Source organism: Rhinatrema bivittatum, chromosome 2 (assembly GCF_901001135.1).
Source record: "Rhinatrema bivittatum chromosome 2, aRhiBiv1.1, whole genome shotgun sequence".
NCBI classification, from domain to species: domain Eukaryota; kingdom Metazoa; phylum Chordata; class Amphibia; order Gymnophiona; family Rhinatrematidae; genus Rhinatrema; species Rhinatrema bivittatum.
In genome coordinates, this window is record NC_042616.1 from 525,764,746 (window position 1) to 525,786,981 (window position 22,236).

The 22,236-nt window shown below is 42.0% G+C and overlaps 1 protein-coding gene across 7 annotated transcripts in view; it reads right to left on the minus strand.

Moving 5' to 3' along the window:
* Positions 1-22,236, minus strand: part of RIPOR2 (RHO family interacting cell polarization regulator 2) — a 214,043-nt gene that overhangs the window by 22,261 nt on the left and 169,546 nt on the right. For all 7 annotated transcript variants that reach the window (XM_029590784.1, XM_029590787.1, XM_029590785.1 and 4 more), the window contains 7 exons: positions 15,034-15,202; positions 10,454-10,589; positions 6,736-6,897; positions 6,085-6,243; positions 4,334-4,536; positions 3,751-3,834; positions 1,577-1,667 (listed from right to left, as the gene is read on the minus strand). In XM_029590784.1, the coding sequence (XP_029446644.1) occupies positions 1,577-1,667; positions 3,751-3,834; positions 4,334-4,536; positions 6,085-6,243; positions 6,736-6,897; positions 10,454-10,589; positions 15,034-15,202 (1,004 nt within the window). The remainder of the gene's footprint in view (positions 1-1,576; positions 1,668-3,750; positions 3,835-4,333; positions 4,537-6,084; positions 6,244-6,735; positions 6,898-10,453; positions 10,590-15,033; positions 15,203-22,236) is intronic.

A 22,236-nucleotide genomic window follows, 5' to 3' on the forward strand; every position in this document is an offset into this window, starting at 1 on the left:
CCAGTCTGTCAAGTAGTGGTGCGAGCATCGGTGGTGTTGGATATGGTGCCGGAATCGGAGTCGGCATTGGTGCCAACGGAACCGGACGTCCATGGAGAGCCTGCACCACCGCCTCTTGAACCATCTGATTCAATTCCTCATGGAATGCTGGTGTTGTTAAGACCAGTTCCGGAGAGGGAGGCTGGATGGGTGCCACCGATGCTGTGGAGTCTCGGTCGCCATCCCCACCGAAGACGGGGAACGCCTCGGTGTACCCGGCACAGAGGAGGATGGGGGCTCCACAGCACGGGCCTTCTTCCTCGGTGGCCTGGTCGAAGTTGAAGCTGAAGCCACTGGTGCACCTAGATCAGACGGTGAGGTCTTTCAATGCCGATGCCGATGTTTGTTTTGATGCTTGCCCTTACCTGTGTCCGGTGACGAAGAAGCAGAAGCTGAAGCCTTCGATGATGATCGAGAATCATCGGTGTCCGACCGATGATGAGACTTGGCAGGCGACAGTGTCGATGACTTGGAAGCCTTAGCTGAAGGAAGCTGCTTGGTATGAAATAATAAAGCCATCTTTTCCAAACGGGTCCGACGACCCTTAGGTGTCATTTGGGCACAGTTGTAATGTATCCACATTGTGGGTAGGGGCCAGACAAAGCAAACCTGGTGAGGGTCGGTGATGGACATTGTCAGAGGACAGTCCAGGCACCTACGAAAACCCATCGCCATTGTTGCCGTTGAAAAATTTAGGCCGCGGCACGGTCTGTGACCATCAGGCCTAAGAGCTGGAACCGTCAGTAACTGACCGAAAAGTTAGTAAAAACTTACTGAATGGTCGCGGGTATTGACGGTGTACAGGGGACCCCAGCCGGGGTGAAAATCTTTGCAATGTTTGATAATTTTCCTTAGGAAAAAAATCCTGTCCGGAATCTGTGAGAGAGCTCCTCACTCCGCGTGGCAAAAGCTGCGTGGAAAAAAAGAGACTGAATGGGGACTCCTGCTGGATGCAGGGTTGATGGCATGCTGGGCATGCTCAGTGGTGCCAGTCAAAGTTCTAGAAACTTAGACAAAAGTGTTCCGTGATTGGGCTCCATCCTGATGATGTCACCCATATGTGAGGACTACCATCCTGCTTGACCTGTGAGAAATATTTCTTTATAAAAAGAGTGGTGGATACATTGAAGTGCCTGCCAGTGGTGGTCAAAAACAGTAACATAATTCTAGAAAACATGGGAGCAGGACAGAGGAGACTTGGATGTGAAGGTAAAGGCCTAGATTGGCTAGACTTTGCAGCGTTACAACAGGAATGGGCAGACTTGTTGAATATTGCAATCCTTATCTGCCATCATTTTATGCCATCTGTTTATATGAGCCACAAATGGACTAGTTCCTGTACATTCAGTAAATCTACAACTAATTATGCTAGCACATGTAAGCATAACATATTGATTGGTTCACTCCTCCAGTCAGCTGAATCTCCCCACACACATATTCCAAGCATAAAATGTAGTATCTTTTGGGGTGCTACAGAGGCTGAAATTATATCCTTTCAATCAAAAATTATGTCCTCTGTGTGCATGATACAACTCACCAAGAGAAAGTAGGGTTTCTGTAGCCACCTTTCTCACATCTTCCTTATCGGACTGGCACAACATCACAAGCATTTGAATACTTTCTGTATCCTGAAAAAAATAATGAAAGAGAATAAGGATTAGGGTGGCACAGTAGTGCTAACAAGAGTTATGGTTCCAATGACACTTTAATGTTTACTCCTGGTTGTCACTCATGCAATGTGTCACCCAAAAATGTTAGAATTCTTGTTTTCAGCAGGGAGAGAAAATCAGTCTCAATCTCTGTCCATCTGTCACATTTCAGAAAAAATTGGTTGAGTGGATTTTGAGATAGATGAGCATGAATCATGTTGGTTTATTCATTATTTAAACATTTTCTAACTTGTTTTATTGCTAAACTTCCCAGAAACGGACAGCTATTTTCATCTTAATTTCATGCCCGGTTAGTGGTAAAACCTGAGGGTGATACCTGTTAGACCCTCAAGTACAAATACTCTCTGCTTAAGAGAGCGGTGCTGGTGGATGGTTTCTCCAAGAGGGGAGGACTACCAGTCCTGTTTCCTGGCCTGAGAAGGTGCCCAGGCCTTCAGGACCAGGCAGGCATTGTCTTGGGGTTCAAGGGTAGATCCATGAGTCTGTATTGAAGAAGCAGCGAAGAGATTTAAAAAAGGAGAGGGATGCTGCTTCCAGACTTATTTGCTTACTTATTTATTTGATTTATATTCCACTTTTCAGCACTTGAAAGCAGATTACCTTCAGTTACTTCAGGAATTTCCCTATCCCAAAGGGCTCAGTCTAATGACCTGATGTACTAAGGCTTTTCTCCCATTCTGTGTCTATGGGAAAAATGCTCAGTAAATTGAGGCCCTAAATTTGTAGCTAAGGGAAAGAACGGTGAAGTGACTTGCCCAAGGTCACAAGATGGGATTTCTTCAAGAGAGGTTGCAGAGTGGATTTTGCCTTGTGGGGAACTCAAAAGGAAGACTACCTTACAGGGAGAGGTCCCAAGAGCTGCTCTATAAGAAAAGGGATCAAGCAGAGGTTCATCTGTCTTTGCCTAGACTGAGAGTAAATCCAGTTCTAATCTACTGGATTCTGGGAAAGCTGCATCGAGAGGAGCAGTTATCAGGGGAAGTGCCCAGGGAGGGGTTTTCTATTCCCAGTGGATGGACAACTTTGGTACTGAGACTGTGATTTCTTTTGGACTTTATTTTCTGTACTGAATACATAATAAACCATATTGTACCAACTGTGATTCTTGTTTCCTACAATTATATGATAGCACACATGACTATCATAATAACAATGAGATGAGATTTTCAGATTTTTCTTGGACAAATACAGTAGTTCTCAAATGGGTCAATGAACATCCCCAGCCAGTTGGGCTGTTAGGATAGACCTAATAAGTATGCATGAGATATATTTGCATGCTGTGCATGCAAATATATCTCATGTATATTCATAAGGGTATCCTGACACAGTTTGGTACCATTAAATCTTCTAGCTCCAAAAGAGCAATCATTCATAGAAATGAATGGAGTTAGGCTGACTGGGTGAAAACAACTAAAAAAAAAAGCAAATATAAAATATGAAACAAGTTAAAAGAGGAAAACAAAGCTAAATGAGATGTGCATTTGCCAGATATTTATATTCTTTTTTTTGACCTGGCAGTTTCTTCCTGCTTCTTTGTACTTCTAGGTCAGTCAGAACCAGTGAACCATGAGCGTTCATTCACAACCACCCCGATATAGTCCCCCTATTTGAAATCCTTCCCAGTCTGGTCACTGCAGTGTCAGTCCTGGACCAGGGGCCCTTGCACCAGAACCTCTTCTAGAACCCAGCAAACATGGGCCATGAATCTGGCAACTCAATGTCAACCTTAAGCAATGACCACAACTCCTTTCCTGTCAACCTTGGAGCAGTGATCACTGCCTCTGCAGCATCCCCAACCCCAGCCGACCTGGGAAGCAGAAGCTCCAATCTGGGGATCAAGCTAGGGAGCAGCAGTGCACAGCATTTACTACCTGAGCTACCAGGCCAGCCCCAGACATTTATATTCTTACATTACGTGCCTCAACTCTGGAGCCGCCCTGCTAAAGAAAAATCTTGTTTTGTGTTTCATCCTGTGAGATCTGATGGGAAAGTAATGCAGCCCGGCACCACTGACTTCATGGGCCTGACAAATCACATTTACCTGGAGGCATTTCAGCGCCAAACGAGCAGCTTTCTGCAGAAGGGGGTCAGACTGGGTCAGCGCCTCGCAATAATAAATCAGAGCCTGCAGACAATGAGAACAAGACTGAAGAGAAAAGCAAAAAGGCAAGAGCAGCCTAAATCTCTTCCTGGTATACAGACACGAAGTCTGCAGAGGGTGACTGGAAGAGTTCTTCTTTCTTGAAATAATATAAATAAGAATCATGTGTTTTTAAGGGTAGTGAATCAATATAGTCAAGAATGCTTTTTGGGGAGAGGAAGAGAAGGGTAAATGTTAAAAAATAAATACATATAAATAAATAAATAAATATCATCAATCATTATTTGCTTCTAAAGCAATTTTCCTCCAAATGTTATAGAAGGCCAGGCAGTGGTATTCGCACATGAAGGAAGAATTTAGAGTGGCCAAGTATTTTATTTCTTTCAGTTATGATGGAGTGCCAGATTTTACATTTTTTCCTGACATAGAAGCAACTGCAGGGCAGGGCTCAGATGTCTATCGTCCTTACTTTCTTCTTTAATCCCTATGCTGGAAGGTATGCGCTTTTCAGACGGTCATTCACCTTCTTTCTGAAGTAGCTGTTTTCTGCCGCATTTGATAAGAGCAGTTTCTCAGCCTGGCTGTCCTCACTGTCACTTTCAGTCAGAAGCAAAGCCAGAGCCCTAAGGACCTCTGGCCGGGGAGGCAGACAGCAGGCTGCTTGCTCTGTCACATTCTGGAGCAGCTTGTTATCTCTTGAGGTTTGGAGAATCTGAAACAGCAATGCTAAGGCAGCGAAGAAGGAAAGAAAAAAAAAAAAAACAAGACATGTCAGTATTTTATTTTTATCTGCTAACGACAAGCAGAACAGGCAGGAAAAGTTTGAGATATAGAAAGGATCAATGCACATAGCTTACAACTGTCCCGAAAATCAGAAATATTGGTGAGGAACTGGGCAAGGCAAGAGGACTTATAATATGCAGATAAAAGCTTCCAAATTTCTGTGGATGTGGTCTAGGTTTGTGGCCCTTTGCCTTCCTTATTCTACCACCCTTATGCCCTCTGTGGTACTACCGTACTATCAGCTAAGAACACAGGAGAAAAGCTTCTGCTGCCAGCCATGGGCGCTCCAAGCACGGTTCCTTCTACGCTGTGCACATGTGCACGCACACACAAGGTTGTGAACCTTGCACACACAGCAAAACATAGTGCAAGCTAGAACTCCCAATTATTTGTATTATACCGGCTCACAGCGCACAAATTTGAACTCAGCTTATAAAAAGATGCACAAAAGAAAATTTTTGCACACAAAGTCTTTCAAAAATTGGAAGGAACATTGACTCCATGACATTCAGCTCCTTGTTAAATGTGAAGCATGATTTCTACATCTAGAATGCCACTGTCAAAAACTTGCTAATTCTGTGTGAGCTAATATTTGCCATCACTGGAAATGCTGAGCAATACCATTTTTTTGCTGTCTTAACTAAATAAAAGCATATCCCCAGAGATCATTTTCCTAACCACAGGATTCCGTATCCTTAGACTTTTTTTCCCTCAGCAACTGCCCTCACCCCTAACCAAGAGTTTGTGAGTGCAGGGTCATTCTGAGGTTAGAGAGCACAGCACTATTAGACTCCTGTAATCTCTGAATAACCTACAAGTCTGGAGCAGGATGGATCCTGCTGATTTTGTGCAAGAACCCAAAACAGTCTGCAGCAGAACAATCTCTTTATGTGCATACTGCCAGCCACACCTTGAGTTTGCAGACTTATACATTATACATTAATGAATGCATGAGAGAGTATAAAAATAACAACAATAAGAATAAAATAATATCCTGTTATATATTGAAGTTGGCTACCTAGTAGCCATGTCCCTCAGGTACAGTTCCACTACATTTCAAGCGATATTAGTCTATCAAAAATCATATATAAAGTAAAAGATACCCAACTGCTGCATTAATGGAGCTCTGTGAGATCTGTTACAGTAAGAATGGGCTCCTTTAATACAGGAGAAATTCAAAACAAAGTTAAGAGATGCTCGAGATTACTCTTACCATCAGCAGAGGATATTATGAAGCTCCAGTGCTGATTACGGTTGATACAGTGGGCAAAAATGTGATGTAAAATATTCACATTTGATCACTTTCTACTACAAATGTCTATTTGGGATGTCTGTAACCTACATAAGGGGTTTGCCCGTGTGTGTGTGGGGGAGCTGAAGACTTATGACAGACTGCTTCTTCTCAACCTTTAGATGTGCATGTGCACAGGACTTCATGCAGGCAGAGACACCCAATACATTTACTGCCAAACCAAATGACAATTGTACTACCTTCTTTGGCTAGGCGGACTAAGTAGTTTCTTAGATCGCTGATATTCTGACTGGTGAAAAAGTTGTAATACTGGAAAACAGTAATGACTTCTGAGGCAAGGCTAGATGAAAGGGCCGGCTCCGTTTGGTCCAATATTTGGGTCACCAAGGTTCTGAATGCTGCACAGGAAAAATAGAAATGAGCTTGTCAATGATTTATTAACAAACAGCAAATAAAGTTAATTTTAAAAACATGTATGTATGCCAGGTACTTGTGACTTGGAAACAGGATACTGGGCTTGATGGACCCATAAGATATGCCCAGTATGGCATATCTTATGTTCTTATGTCTTTCAGTGCTACAGTGATAAATTAAGAATGGCTATTTCAATTTGTGTTTTGCAGAATTAAAAATATTAAAATTATGCAGGAATGCTGCACAATGTTTTTAGCTTTTATTTTTTTTTATCAAAAATTATAATACAAGCAAGTTAGTACTTTTAGGTTTACACTAATGTGATGGACAGCCTCTGATATTTTAAACAGCTTTGAGAGAAATGTTCAGAAAATTCACCGTTAAATTAGTTTTTAGTATCTCACATTTACAGATCACCCCAAACTGTTGCTTTTAATCCCGGTGGGTTGATCCAGGGTGATTTTTCTTTTTTGTACCTGTCTCTGTAAGTCCTGGACACTCCTCATTTACTGTTTCTCCAAAACTTGCATCAAGCTGCTTTATCATCTTGTCAGTAGAGGTATGGTACACACTCATAGGTCCTGAGCATTTTGCCCAGAAGGATAGGAGGGACTGCTTTTTATGAAATCCTGGAATAGCTGGAAGAATGAAAACAGAACAATAAAAATGTGTGTTTTCTTGTTTGAGTTAGCTTTCTGAAACATTCGGAGTAAAATTTGGAAGAGTCAGGTGCCTAAAACTATTTAACTTGCCTACCCAGTAAATGGATTTTTAATTGCCTGAAAGCAGATACAGCCTTTCACAATGCACATACTTTTGGCTGCACAGAAAAAAAAAGATGGATTTGGAGCGTGGGGGCACGAGATGGTGTTTTGAGATGTATTTGTAATCTGTGTGCATACTCTGTGTTTCTAAAAGAGTATGTGTGTTGTAGGTATACTGTGAATGTTCCTGACTTACACCATTGTTTTAAAATGGATAAAAGCACCTGCATAATTTTGTAGCCAGATGCCCTACCAAAAATTTACCCTTCAATACTCATATAAATTGATCTTTCAGTTCCAAAGACTTAGAGGAGATAGAACTTTTGCAGTTGAACAGGCAGTTGAAATAAAGACAAAAAACCCCCCCATTAAAAGTTGTGTTTTTAATATTTTTGTTTCTAAAAGTGATCTTATTAAGCCATTCTCTCCCCAGAGCAATAGTCTATGAATTCATTAGATGCCCTACATCTTCAGCTCTCAACATCTTATTTTGGCTATAGGCAATTACCTGATGATGGAAATCTCTCCACTATGGGGGCTACCAAAGACAAATATGGGCTTCTATCTCGCTCTGTACATTACGCACATGACTCATGTTTGACCCCCAACACATGCACGTTCAACATATTTGTCTGTATCCCATATTTTTTCTTTTTAGCTAATAGCACCAGCTGAACAGTTTTCCTTTTATCATTGTAGTTTAATACTCATTCTATTTTACCATTCTGGTAGATTACAGGGGAAAGCCATGAATGACAAACAGGAGGCCCACTGAAATCCAGAAATTAAACGAAAGCATTAGCTTTAACAAGGTTTGTTTGCTAGAACTAAGCTGGCATATTGAAGCTTGTGACTGTTACTTGCATAGCGCTCTCTGTCTAAGCAAATCAGTTTATAAGAATGATTGTCACAAACCCTGGTTGAGGTTCTACCTCTGGGAAATGAACAGTAAAGTGCACATAATCCTATGTAAACATGATCACATTTCTAAGGAGGAGATATAAATCGATTCTAAAATTCGGAGCACACTCTCTCAGTATACTAGCATGTCCATGTTTTAATGCCAGCTGTTTTCTATGGGGAACAATGTTCTGATAAAGAAGCAGCAGACCAAGAGGCCTTTGTGTAGGCATAAGTAACCTATATTAGTAACTCTGCCCCAATTGACAAATAAGGTCCAAAAAGTATATGTTTATTTCAAGCTTTGGGAAGAAAAGAAACAAATGCATAAAATGGTACCTAGCAATATTATGTACTGGGAATTTAGGAAGATATCTGAATACCTACTAAACCAAAATTCAACTTCATAGAGTCAAAGTTGCCCGTTATTTGTGGGATGTTGGTTTCTCCACCGCCGAGTTCCTAAATTTAGGAACCAATTTTTTTTTCTAGACTTTGATCCTACATTTAGGTGCCTTAAAAGTGGGCTGGGCCAGAGGCTGAGCCAGGTTGGCAGAATGAAGTTAGGTGCTCAGCGCTGGACTTCTAGCACTGGGCACCTAACGTAGGCACTTACAGGTACAAGAAACGAAGGCTGGAGCTTCAGTTTTAGGTTCCTTAAATTATATTTAGGGCCCTATTTTTAGCCCACAACTCAGGAACCTCTGATGAATGAAAAAAATAGGTGCATAATTTAGTTTAGGAGCCTAAACTGAAGAGCTCAGCGAAATTTGAATATTGGCGTCCAACCTTCCAGGATGGAGTCGCATTTCAAATTGCAAACTGCGTCGTCTGTAATGACTTATGAGCAATTTCTGAGGCTTGTTTATCATCTTGCTCATTAATTTGCTTGGTGAGTTAAGTTCAGAAAAACTGGTAACACCCCCTCCCCTCCCCCCCCCCCAACAAATCCTATGTTAACTGACAAGTCACCAGCTACAATTTGTGTGGGAAGCTGAGCATGGCAGTCATGTTATGCATACAGACATGGCCACCTGCCAGGAAACAGTCAGCAGGTGAGGCTGGGCTCATTTCACCAAGTGCCGCAGGTAAGCCGTTGAACTGCTTGTCTGGATTGTGAGTGCTTTATTTACATTTATCCTTGGGAACCAGCCTCCTGGTTTGCTTATAGAAGCCTGTACTTTCATGCTGCCTTGCGGTCAAGAAGATCCTGTCTTGTTTATGCTCAAGGCATGCCGCAGCCCGCTGCAGTCTAGAGGTTCCCCGGAGGAAGCTGGGGTTTATCAGCTGAAGGCTGAGGTGAAACAGCAGATACGCACGCATGGTTATCGGGTTCTGTCTGGGGGGGCTGGTTAGCAGTTCTGCTACTTTTCCATTAAGGTGTGGCTGGGAAAGATGTCACAGAGGAGATAGTACAGTGAATTCCAGGTGTCAGTGATAGATTTCACCTAGAGGAACTCCTATGGTAAAAGCATTCCGTTTAGAAGAAAAACTTTTCAGGGGTTCAGTTGGGTAATTCCTATGTCATCAGCACAGTCTTTTGACCTGGACAAGTCTCAAACTAAGAACTCCAATTTACTGTGGCGTTGTTACTTTTCAAAAGTGTTTAATGCCAGTTTCTGACTTTTTTGATGGTATAAGATCTATAACATATTCTCTGCTTCCTCTCCCTTAAAAGTCCTTTTTCTTTGAACAAGATTTTGAGTCACTGTGGAATTGATTTGATATCCATATAATTGAGCTTGGTCTATTATCAACCTATTGAATAGGCTATTAATATAAGGAATTTTTGAGCAGGGGGTTAGTTTGCAGGTTTTGGTGAAAGATGTGTTTTGTTTTGTAAGTTTTTTTCGAGTTAATAATGTGTGTTCTTACATACCCTGCCTTGAACGGTGGAACGAGCAGGCTAGAAATATTTTTTAATACATAAATACATAGAAGGGGTATTTTTTTCCTCTAACATAATGCTAGAACATTCACATTTAAGGGGCATACAAAAATGGCCAGCTTTACAAACAGTTGTTTCCCATTATGTATCCCTATAAAATTCAGGTCCTAAGTTTCCACTGAATGCAGATGCTATATGAAGGATATACTGCTGCAGTTAAATTAAAAACTAAAATAACAGGTCAAATAAGCAAGGGCTTCACAGGCTGCATGCTCCTATTTCAGTTCACTTAGATTATTTTCATAAAACATGAAACAATCCAATTATGTATAATTCATTGCTTCAACAATCTGGCAGGTGATAAAGGGCTTTCCTCTCCTGCCAGGTGTTCTTTGTTACCTCTTTGTAGTGTGACATCACATTACATTGTTTTATTGTTTAATCCTGAAGGCAATTTGCTCCCCTAACCCTTGCTGGATGGCTGATTCTGCAGCTCTGAAGCATGACCTCAATTGCCGCAATCAAGTTCAATCTTGCCTTCATTTCCAGTTCATGGGGTGGAGGGACAGCTTTTGGGGACCGTCGGTGGCTCATTGTGAGCCTGGAAGCCCACTAGCAAGATGCCCTCTGCATTGTGTTTACCTTCTGTTACTGAGCTGAGGTTCCCCATGTTCTCGGCACTGATCTGGGCCAGTTTCTCCAGAACCAGAATCTGTTTGACGAGCATATCCAAAAGACCTCTTACAACCAAAGAAGCCTTGTCTGAGCACATGATTTGCTGCCAAAAGGAAACAAAAATCACTTCATTAACAAGCCTCAGCAGCACATCCATAAAGAGCTCCCTCGAGAGAGAGCAATCTTCCATGACAGGTTGCAACAAGCCTTTCCATACCTATCCCAAAAGTGCAAAGCAATCTGGAAATGACTTGTTCAATGAAACAAAAGAAACAACCAACCAGTCTTCATGGTTAGATACACCTGGACAGGTGGAGTTTAAATTCCTCCACATGATCTCACCCATGTGATAAGGCATGTTGTGTGCACTGTCATCTGATCTCATTTATTCAAGGAGGATGCACTGTTTCCCCAATTCCCTTTTGTAAACAAAAATGACTCTCCTTTCTTATAGTCCTCAAGGTGCACAGTTTTAATATGTGTCTTGCTTGCATTTCTGCTAAAGTACTATTATTCCTTACGCTAGCAGGCAGGCAGGCAGGCAGGCAGAAAGCATTTTAAATCATGGTGTCTCAACTAACACCAAGGCATATGTATACTTATTCATTTATTTTAATCCATGCCACTCGCTCATAGCAGGCTATGAATTAGGTAAATTGAAAAACCACGAGGTCAATATTCAAAAGGGCTTGTCTGGTTAGATTCAAGACTTAGCCGGACAAAAAATCCCTCTAAGCTGCCCGGTTGTGTTTTAGCTATGTTAGTCATTGCACGGCTAAAACTATGCCGGATAAAAAAAAGAGGTGGAAGAGGTGTCCGTTTGGAAATAACCCTGACTTATATTGAAGGTAGAATAAAAATTGTGTGGAGATTTCTATTTTCTGAGAGTAAGGATATAAATATAAGAGGTCTCAAGACAGAAATATTGGGAGAAAATCAACCGGCTTTTTTGAGACCAAGTCCCTGAGGAAGCCTGATTGGAAGGCGAAACAAGGAGATCCTTTGTTTGTGTATTGGTTAATTGTAATTGAATTGTTTGTGTAACACAGAATTTTTATGTTGGTGTGTGAATGGTGGTTGAATGTGTAAGTTTAGATTTTAAAATGTTTAGATAGGTGAATACCTTGTGTTTTCTAAATAAAAATAATAAATTATATTATGTATGTTGTCTCTCTGTGAAGTAATATAGCTTATAGGATAAAAAAAAGAGGCAGGATATGGGTGATCTGGGCCTTGGCTCCAGTTTACCCGGCTAACTCTGAATATCACAGCTATCCAGGTAAAGTTCTCTGGCTAACTCTGGTCAGCAAAAAAGCAGTCCTAAAGTTAGCCAGAAAACTGCCCTCCCTGCAAAAAAAAAACCCACAACAAAACAAAAACAAACAAAAAAAACCCCACAATGGCTGTGCAACCACAGCCGGCCCCGCTGCCTCCCGATTCCCCCCGACAAGCTTCAATGTACCGGCAAAGCAGCCCCAAACCCTCTCCCCAATTTCACCTGTCCTCTGAACCTCCCACCCTCCCTCCCCAACCCCCAACAGTGTACAGCTAAGCCAGCGGGAGGAGGAAATGTTCTGTCCTCCTCCCGCTGGCTTCAGTATTAAATGCTGGTATGGCAGAGAGCTGTACCGGCATTTAATATGCATTTATTCACACACTGGCCTTCTCATTGGTCCTTTATTTCATACAAAAGAAAGAGCCACACAGGGGATATCCAGAGAGATTCCAGAGTGCAATCTGTTTCCTGTACAACTTTTATCCTGCTTGGGTCTATGCCATCCTTAACATACAGTACCAGTTTACTCTCTCCTGTCATTTTGATATATTTTGTACCTTGGTATCATAGTATCCCATTGGCTATCCTTCTTCCACCAGGTCTCTGAGAAGCCTATTATGTCTACATCTTCATTTAGCATCGTAGTCTAAATGTATTCTTTTGATTCTTATCCACAACCTATTTATTATTAGCGGTTGATTTAAGTCATTTGGAATCATTCATATTCCTCTGTTCTTCATTTGAGCTACCATAGAGACAGATTCACTAAGCATTGTTTTCCCATAGACACAGAATGGGAGAAAAGCCTTGGTGAATCAGGCCCTAATTAGCTTTTACCACATCCTCTCTATCAAAATGCTCTATTCTATTTCTATTTTTGTTAGAGGAGAAAGTTGGAGTTTCCAGTGCAGTCTCACATCCAGAGGAATTCATTGACCCATCAGAGGTTAAGTAGGAGGAACTGAATCCTATCCAGTTTCTGGGACGAGCAGAGGAGTAGGAAAGTAAGGAGGCGAGTGCCCCCTCTTCCCCGGTGATCATCCACGATGTATGTCACCCAGATATTTAAGGAGAAGGAGGAGAGAAGTGCGCGATAAGTACCAAGCGGACTAAATGTCATCAGAGGAGAGTAAAGCTGAGCATAAAAACACCAGAGTTAAGGTATGGACAATTGGGAAGTCATTTTGCACCAATTACCCACCAGTATTGCCACCCTTTAGAGGAAGCTTCAAAACTGCCATCAATTCAGTAAATTTATGTGGGAACCTATGAGTGGACTCCCGCATGACTGTTACTCTTATCAACATGGACTTTGACTAAACACCTAGGCCTTTGGAGATTATTCTCCCCCCTTCTCGCCCTTTCATAGAGAATCCTGGAATCAACTTAGGCGATCCTGAACAACAATGGGAAGAAATGAGAAAAGGCCCCAGGACTTTAATTGTGTGCCTGCCTCTTGGGTCTTGTCGCATTCAACTTGAACCATGTGTAAGAACATTATTCTAGAGGTTTTGGATTTAAATCTTCTACCTAGAAGCCTAAATTTGGCCTCCAGAATCTCCTTCCTGCACCTTCCTATGTCCCGGTGGCCACAGGTACCACGATAGCTGGCTTTTCCACAGCATTCTCTAAAATCCTATATAGGTGATGTGAGCGATCTGCTTTTTTGCATCAGGCATGCAGGTTATCAAGTGATTGTCAGAGCTACCATTCATCCAATTATCTACATTCCTAATGACCGAATTACCAAAAACAATGGCAGTTCTATCCCTACCCACCTAGGCACATGCCTCATCCTTAATGCGAGAGGACAAGTTATCGTCTGGAAGGCAAGTCCCACCTACAAGATCACTTCCTACCTTTCTAAGTTGATGCTCTCCTTCCGGGTGACCTGGGTCCTCCAAATCAGCACATGTGCTGCCAGAGTGATAGTGTGATGGCTATACTATGTTCCTGAAGATCTCTTCTATATATATCTTTCTGTCTGCCTCAGCAACTCCAGGTTTACAACTGTTGTCACCAGAGACCGTACTCATTTTCTAAGGGCTAGGAGGTCTTTTCACAGGGTGATTACTTATACCCTCTCACCAACAGGCAGATAAGTGTCCATGTGATACTAATTGCAAAAGACTGGCTAGCCCCCACCTTGCTGGACTGTTGGCTGCATCTCTTTTTTTATCTAGTTATCAAAGGGAGTGGGCAATGCTCAACAAAGTTTAAGTTCCTTGGAATGCTAAACTGTGTATTTTAAAGGTTAGGTTAGGAATTAATTAACAGGGATTTAATCCAACTAGCCTCTTACAGGTTCAATGCCATTTAGATTTAATAGCCCAGGGTCTCCCCAGGCAGCCTTACTCTCACAATAGTCCAACTCTTAGCAGTTCACTCTACCAGCATCTCACTCCAGGCAGGTTCTAACTTAATTCAAGCTAGCAATGCTTATCTTATTTTAACTCTAGTTTTTAACTGTGGACATACTCAACAGGATGCGATTCCAAATTGGTCTGACCTTATTTACAGCAAACATTTTTAAGCAGGCTACATTCCACAGGAAACAATAGATTGTATAGTTCCTAATTTTTTTGTATAGAGTGTTGGATAGGGATACTCCTTTAGCAGTTCTCTTCCTTCACATGAAAATTTTGGACAGTCTACTCTATAGTAGGAAAACTGGAGCACAGGGGAACATTGCTTGATCACCAGAGGATGCCAGAATTATGTAATATGTAGTGGGTCCCAAACTTGTCCTATTGACCTCACAGCCAGTCGGATTTTGAGGATATCCACAATGGATATGCATGAGATGCATGGTATCCAATGTATGCAAATTTGTCTCATGCATATTTATTGTGGCTATCATGAAAATCTGACTGGCTGTGGGGTAGCCAGGATACATTTGGAAAACATGTGTGAGAGGTCTGAAGAGTGAAAAATGAAAACAGAAGAATACATCTTTCTTAATAAGACTTTTGGCAGGGAGGTAGAGTGGGGAATATGCTATAGCATTTTGAGTAACAAAAAAAAAAGAGGGCAACTACCCTCCTAATCAGGATGAGATGGCAACTCTGACACAATTCATGCTCATGATAGATAAATAATTCCAGAATAAACAGTTTTATGCTTATCACTATTTTTTTCTACATAGGGTGTATAGCACCTGCTGCATTCATCTAAGGCTCTATAGTTCAAGTCACATTTCTGGTCAGCTTCAATTACATTCATTTTTGTTTAAAGTGCCTCCTGTGAACTCCTTAGAAGACACGAAGTGTACCTGTATAAGCTGGGTGCAATACTGCAGGTGCCTAACAAGGCTAATGTCCAGGCTCTCGTTCCCTGTGGTCAGTGGCAGAGGACTGCCAGCAACGCTGGTACCAACTCCTGTGTCTTCTGTCAGAGCCTCACTGAGATGTCCTCTGGCCTCCGGATGCTCCAACCTGTAACTGTGTATGCAGGATGGTTAATGAGGTGGCTGGTGACTTTTAAAGACACAGCAGACTAATTTTAAGATGGAAATCTCCATGCCTCATACAAACTTTTAACCCTTGCAACAGCTCATTTTCGTTTTTTTCTAATATCCTCATGTTATCGTAGTTCCCATTTTAAAGGTAATGCTACTGCATTCGTTTTATTTCATATTATTCTTCCAGTGCTTATGTCAAATTTAATTGCATTATGATCACTATTGACATGTGGCTTCATCACCTTTACCCTTCGTACATAGCCCAGCGTTCATCTGAGAGCCAGACCTAAAGTAGTTTCCATCAGTCATTAATGGCATCTAGGAACTTCACCTCCCTAGCATGTACTGATTAGGCATTTACCTAACCAATATTGGGGTAACTGACATCTCCCATTATTATTGTGGTTCCAGTTTTACAAGCCTGTCTAATCTCTGTTAGCATGTTACAGTCTGTCTCTTCATCTGGTCCGGCAGGTAGTAGTATATTCCCACTGCTATACTCCCCTCTTTCTCTCCATTACACATGAAATTTCTATCCATAAACATTCCAGAGTGAAGTTTGTTTCCTTCAGAACTTCTATCCTACATAAGACATGCCATACTGGGCCAGACCAAGGATCCATCAAGCCCAGCATCCTGTTTCCAGCAGTGGCCAATCCAAGTCACAAGTACCTGGCAAGTACCCAAACATTAAATAGATCTCAAAGTACTATTGTTTATTAATTAATAGCAGTTTATGGATTTTTCATCTAGGAACTTATCCAAACCTTTTTTAAACCCAGTTACACTAACTGCTGTAACCACATCCTCTGGCAATGAATTCCAGAGCTTAACTATGCGCTGAGTGAAAAATAATTTTCTTCAGTTTGTTTTAAATGAGCTACTTGCTAACTTCATGGAGTGCTCCCTAGTACTTCTATTATCGGAGAGAGTAAATAACCGATTTTCATTAACCTGTTCAAGGCCTTTCATGATTTCGTAGACCTCTATCATATTCCCGGCTCAGTCGTCTCTTCTCCAAACTGAACAGCCTTAACTTCTTTAGCCTTTCCTCATAGGGGAGTCATTCTATGCCCCTTATCATTTTGGTCGCCCTTCTCTGCACTTTCTCTAGTGCAACTAAATCTTTTTTGAGATGTGGTGACCAGAACTGCACACAGTATTCAAGGTGTGGTCTCACCATGGAGCGATGGACCAACAAAGCAGGAGGGTAGGCTATCTAAGAAAGCTGTGAGGGCAACAAAGTAGATTAGACGCCAAGAGGTGTCTGATTAGAAATTTTATTGATGGAGACGTATTCTTTGTAAAATGAGCCCAACTCAGGCTGAGTTTCGCCCTCTCAATTGTTATTGTATTGACAACCTGCTTATTATTAGCAATTGATACAGCTAATTTGGAATTATTTGTATTTGTCTGCTCTGCATTTAAATCCATCTGAGCTACTTCAGCCATTACCACAATCTATCAGAGTAGTCTAACTTTCCTGTTTCAACAGCATCTTTAGAAGACACCTCACTCCAAACCATGTGCTCCTGATCAACTGCCAGCTTTCCCCATGACCTAGTTTAAAAGCTGCTCTGTCTTCTTTTTGCATGTTGGTGCCAGTAGCCTGGTTTTACCCTGGTTAAGATTAGAATAGGCTCCTCCTTTCCCAAAATGTTTCCTGATTCCTAACAAATCTAAAATTCTCTCCCTGCATCATCATCTCATCCACACATTTAGGCTCCAGAACTCAGCTTGCCTCTGAGGTCCTGCATGTAGAACTGAGAGGGCTTCTGAGAATTCTAACTTGGAGGTTCTGGATTTCAATCTCTTACCTAAAAATTAAAATTTGTCTTCTAGAACCTCCCTCATGTACCTCCCTATGTTGTTGGTAATTATATGTACTACAACAGCTGACCCCTCGCCCCAGCACTGTCTAAAATGCTATCTAGATGGTGCATGAGGTCTGCCACTTTCACATCAGAGAGGCAAGTTACCAATCTTCAAGTCCACCAGCCAACTAGCTATCTACATTTCTCTTGACTGAGTTGCCAATAATAACAGCAGTCCTAGCCCTTCCCACCTGGGCACTCACACCTGGAGACACATTCTCTGTGCAAGAGGATAACTTATCATCTGGGTCAGGAGTAACTAACTTCAGTTCTCAAGAGCCACAAACAGGCCTGGTTTTTAGGTTATCCACATTACATCTGAATGAGATTGATTTGCATGCACTATCTCCATTGTAATCATGCATATTCATTATGGTTATCCTGAAAACCAGGCCTGTTTGTGGCTCTTGAGTTTTGGAGTTGGCTACCCCTGGTCTGGAGGGTAGGTCCTGGCTACAGAATCACTTCCTGCTGTACCAAGCTGATGTTTTCTTTCCAGGTGACCTTACTTCTCTAATGTAGCACAGGGGGCTATCAGAGCGAAGGTGGGACTGTTCTCTCTATCCCTGGAAGTCTTCTCTATATACCTCTTTGTATGCCTCAGCTCCTTCAGGTCTGACCCTCCAGCTTTCAGAGATCAGCCTTATTCTCTGAGGGCTAGTTCTCTTTATACCAGCACACATATGACCTCCCACCAACACTTATGACACTTGGTGGAAAGACTAAGTAGCTTACACTTTCTGCTGGACTGCTGTTTGCATCTTTTTGTTTTCAGTTATAAAAGTTTAAGTCCTTTCAATTTATTTGGAATATTTTTCCTTCCTTTGTTTGCCAATGACCTACAATTGACTTGTACTTGATGTGTGTGTGTGTGTGTGTGGGGGGGGGGGTTGAGATAGTGATATGGGTTGAAAGTGAAAGGTCTCAGGGTGCAACAAGACAATGGTGAGATCATAAAGAAAGCTAGGGTGCAAAGGAAGAAATATTACTAATAAAAAAAAAAAAGTGACAATGCCTCCACACGAGTCATCGGTAAGACCTTCTCTGGTGGGTTATGTCCATTTTGGAGTCCCTAAGCCATTACTTTGGTCACCTCTTCAGAGTTTGTTTGTGAAGAACTTCTCCACCCAATGGAAACGTGTTATTTAGGGTCTTGTAATCTACTTGATTAAAATAGGGGTATAAATAACTGTGACATGACAACAAATCCATTTACAGACAAGAAAGCATTTAATGTACTGTCACAACTAAAAGGAGATATGGCACCGGGTCCTGATCGGGCGCACCTTAAAGCAGCATTTCCCAACTGGTGTGCCACAGAAGGTCCCCAGGTGGCCACCCATCCTGCTACTTGTCTTTTAAGAAATCAGTGTCCGGGAGTGAGGCACCATAATCCTTCACCTGCAGATGTAGGCGCACATGTGCCCTGCTGCTGAGGACCATGTGGGTGTACATGCATGGCAGGATCCAGACTTGCGGCCCACAGGTGAGGGAGGCTGTAGGAAGAGAGAGAGAGAGAGAGATCCCACTGCCTTAAAGCTGAGACAGTACCTTAAATACTTTCTCCTCTGAAATTGGATTTGTTATAACTTCACAATTATTTATATGCCTTTTAGTGACTCCTTGTACCAGTCCTTTTCAACATTTTTGTAAGCAACACTACGGAAGGATGGTTGGGAAAGGTTTGTCTTTTGCAGATGATACCAAAACCTGCAACAGATTAGATGGCCAGGAAGGTGTAGGAGACATGAGGAGAGATCTAACGAAGTTCAAGGAATAGAATCTGGCAGCTAAGATTTAATGCTAAATAATGCAGGGCTGTAAAAACTCAAGGAAGCAGTATAGTATAGGAGCTGAAATTCTTCTAAACATAAAAGAGTGGGATCCAGGGGTGACTGTTTCTGATAATCCTAAAGTGACCAAATGGGTGGATAAGGCGATAAAAAAAACCAACAAGCCCTCAGAAAGATGTTTGGCTAGATAGTGAGAGGAATGGTCAGTAGAAAAAGGGAGGTGATATTGCCCCCGTATAAGTCCTTGGTGAGACCTCATTTGGAATACTCGTACAGTTCTGGAGACTGCACCTTCAAAAGGATACAAGTCAGCCGGAGTTGGTCCAAGGGGTAGATTCTAAAATGATCAGTGGTCAGAGACATTTAAGTACCTCCAAGATTTCCCTGCACAAAAGCAGGCCTCTCTCAATAGAAAGAAGGCTCTAGAATGAGGGGTCATGGGATGAGAGCAAAAAGGAGAACACTCAGGAGTAATCTAAGGAAATGCTTTTTTACAGAGAGGTTGGTGGATGCATGGAACCACCTCTCTGTGGAGGTGGTGGAGACAAGGCCAGTATCTGAATTCAAGAAGGCATGGAATAGACACAAAATATCTCTGAGAGTGATAGGAATTGTAAAGTTGAGTAGTTGATGTGGATGGGCAGATTAGGTAGACCAGGGGGTCTTTTTCTGCCATCATGTTTCTATTTTGCTATTAGCATGTCTCTTTTTCTCTCTTTGGGGCCGATGCAATACAGTGCGCTTAGCCCAGTGCACTGTATAACCCGCAGTTGGATACGGGTTATATAGGAGCTAACTAATCCCCTTATGCAATAAAGGGATTAGCGCCTCTACATCACACATCCAACACAGAGTGAAACTAATAGCTCTCATCACATACAAATGCATGTGAATGAGGCTATTAGCTATTTACTCCCTATGCAAAAAAAATGTGCGTCTAGGATGCGCATTTTAGCGATCAGAAATGAATGCCTGCCCGGAGCAGGCGTTAATTGCTGAGCACTCCTAAAACTAGTATAGAAAAGCAGAAAAAACTGTTCTTCTGTTCTGCCTCCTACTTAATATTGTTGGGATATTAAGTAGGAGGAACAATTCTTTAAAAAAAAAAAAAATAAAAAAAAAAGTTTAAAAAAAGCGCTGGCAGGAGTTAGGAAAATGAACGCTGATAAATTCAGCATCCATTCTCCGAATCTGACTACCGGCACCAGAAGGAGTGTATAAATCAATATTAAAGTGTCGGGCACTTAATATTAATTTATTCACTCCTTCACTTATTGCCCATTGGTCCTTTTCACTGACATTTGTCAGTGAAAGGACTCAAGCCCATAAGAACATAAGAAAATGCCATACTGGGTCAGACCAAGGGTCCATCAAGCCCAGCATCCTGCTTCCAACAGTGGCCAATCCAGGCCACAAGAACCTGGCAAGTACCCAAAAACTAAGTCTATTCCATGTTACCATTGCTAATGGCAGTGGCTATTCTCTAGGTGAACTTAATAGCAGGTAATGGACTTCTCCTCCAAGAACTTATCCAATCCTTTTTTAAACACAGCTATACTAACTGCACTAACCACATCCTCTGGCAACAAATTCCAGAGTTTAATTGTGCGTTGAGTAAAAAAGAACTTTCTCCGATTAGTTTTAAATGTGCCCCATGTTAACTTCATGGGGTGCCCCCTAGTCTTTCTACTATCCGAAAGAATAAATAACCGATTCACATCTACCTGTTCTAGACCTCTCATGATTTTAAACATCTCTATCATATCCCCCCTCAGTCGTCTCTTCTCCAAGCTGAAAAGTCCTAACCTCTTTAGTCTTTCCTCATAGGGAAGTTGTTCCATTCCCCTTATCATTTTGGTAGCCCTTCTCTGTACCTTCTCCATCGTAATTATATCTTTTTTGAGATGTGGCGACCAGAATTGTACACAGTATTCAAGGTGCGGTCTCACCATGGAGCGATACAGAGGCATTATGACATTTTCCGTTTTATTCACCATTCCTTTTCTAATAATTCCCAACATTCTGTTTGCTTTTTTGACTGCCGCAGCACACTGAACCGACGATTTCAATGTGTTATCCACTATGACACCTAGATCTCTTTCTTGGGTTGTAGCACCTAATATGGAACCCAACATTGTGTAATTATAGCATGGGTTATTTTTCCCTATATGCATCACCTTGCACTTATCCAGGACAGCCCCTAGTGCCTCCTAGACAGCGTGAGCCCTAATTTAAATATTGCATCGTGCCCCCAGGAGAGGCGCCTTGGTTTAACATTTCTGTCTTCTGCTTGCATCCATCTTTACTGACCCCACTTTCTGCTTTTATCTGTACTATTCTGTCTTTGTTTGGGGGTTTGGGTTTTCTTTGCCTTTCCCTTATATACCCTGTCTGGGTAATTTTCTCTTCTGTTTGGGCCTTTGCTCATCTGCTTCCTTATTTTTTGTTTTTTTTAATAGTATTTTTGCCTGTCTTCTTCCTTTTTTTAACAATTGCTGGATGCTTGTCTTTATGCTCTACTTCTGTAGTCTCTTTACAGGAGCAAATTGGTTTCCTTATTCTGTTTCCTTAACTAGCCAATATTATACTGAGATGTTTTGCCTTCTCTGTGCTTCCTCTTATTGCTGTCTACAGTTTTTCTGTGCCCTTTAGATCCTTGGCTTCTGAAAGGGTTTCCTCAACATAATAAGAAAATTATTACTTACCTGCTAATTTTCGTTCCTGTAGTACCATGGATCAGTCCAGACCGTGGGTTATGTCCCCAATCCAGCAGATGGAGTCAGCCCAAAGCTTTGAGGGGGTGTCACCATAAGTACTACTACCCCCTCTGCAGGAGTTCAGTATCGAGTATATCAAAGCCCGAGTAAACAGAAACCCCCGGATTGGATCAAGTGTAAACAAGACGGCAACAATAAGCCGCTGAATCTAAATAGAGAAACTGGAACCGTCCCACCAACGGGTGGGAGGTCACGAGCATAGCATGTCAACCTCCAAGAGAACGGTGACAAACAGTGAAAACTGGAAACACGTGAAAACAACGGCAGTAAAGACACTACTGTAACATGAGGAACAGCTGAGCAGAATCAGCACCCAAATACAGCTGAGCAGGAGTAGAACCCAAATGCGGTGGGCGTCTGGACTGATCCATGGTACTACAGGAACGAAAATTAGCAGGTAAGTAATGGTAAGTAATAATTTTCTTTTCCCTGTACGTACCAGGATCAGTCCAGACCGTGGGATGTACCCAAGCTTCCCTAACCCGGGTGGGGTCCTGCGAGGCCTGCTCGTAGAACCTGTTCGCCAAAGTGTCCATGGACGGACGAGGCGAGATGTAGTCTATAGTGTCT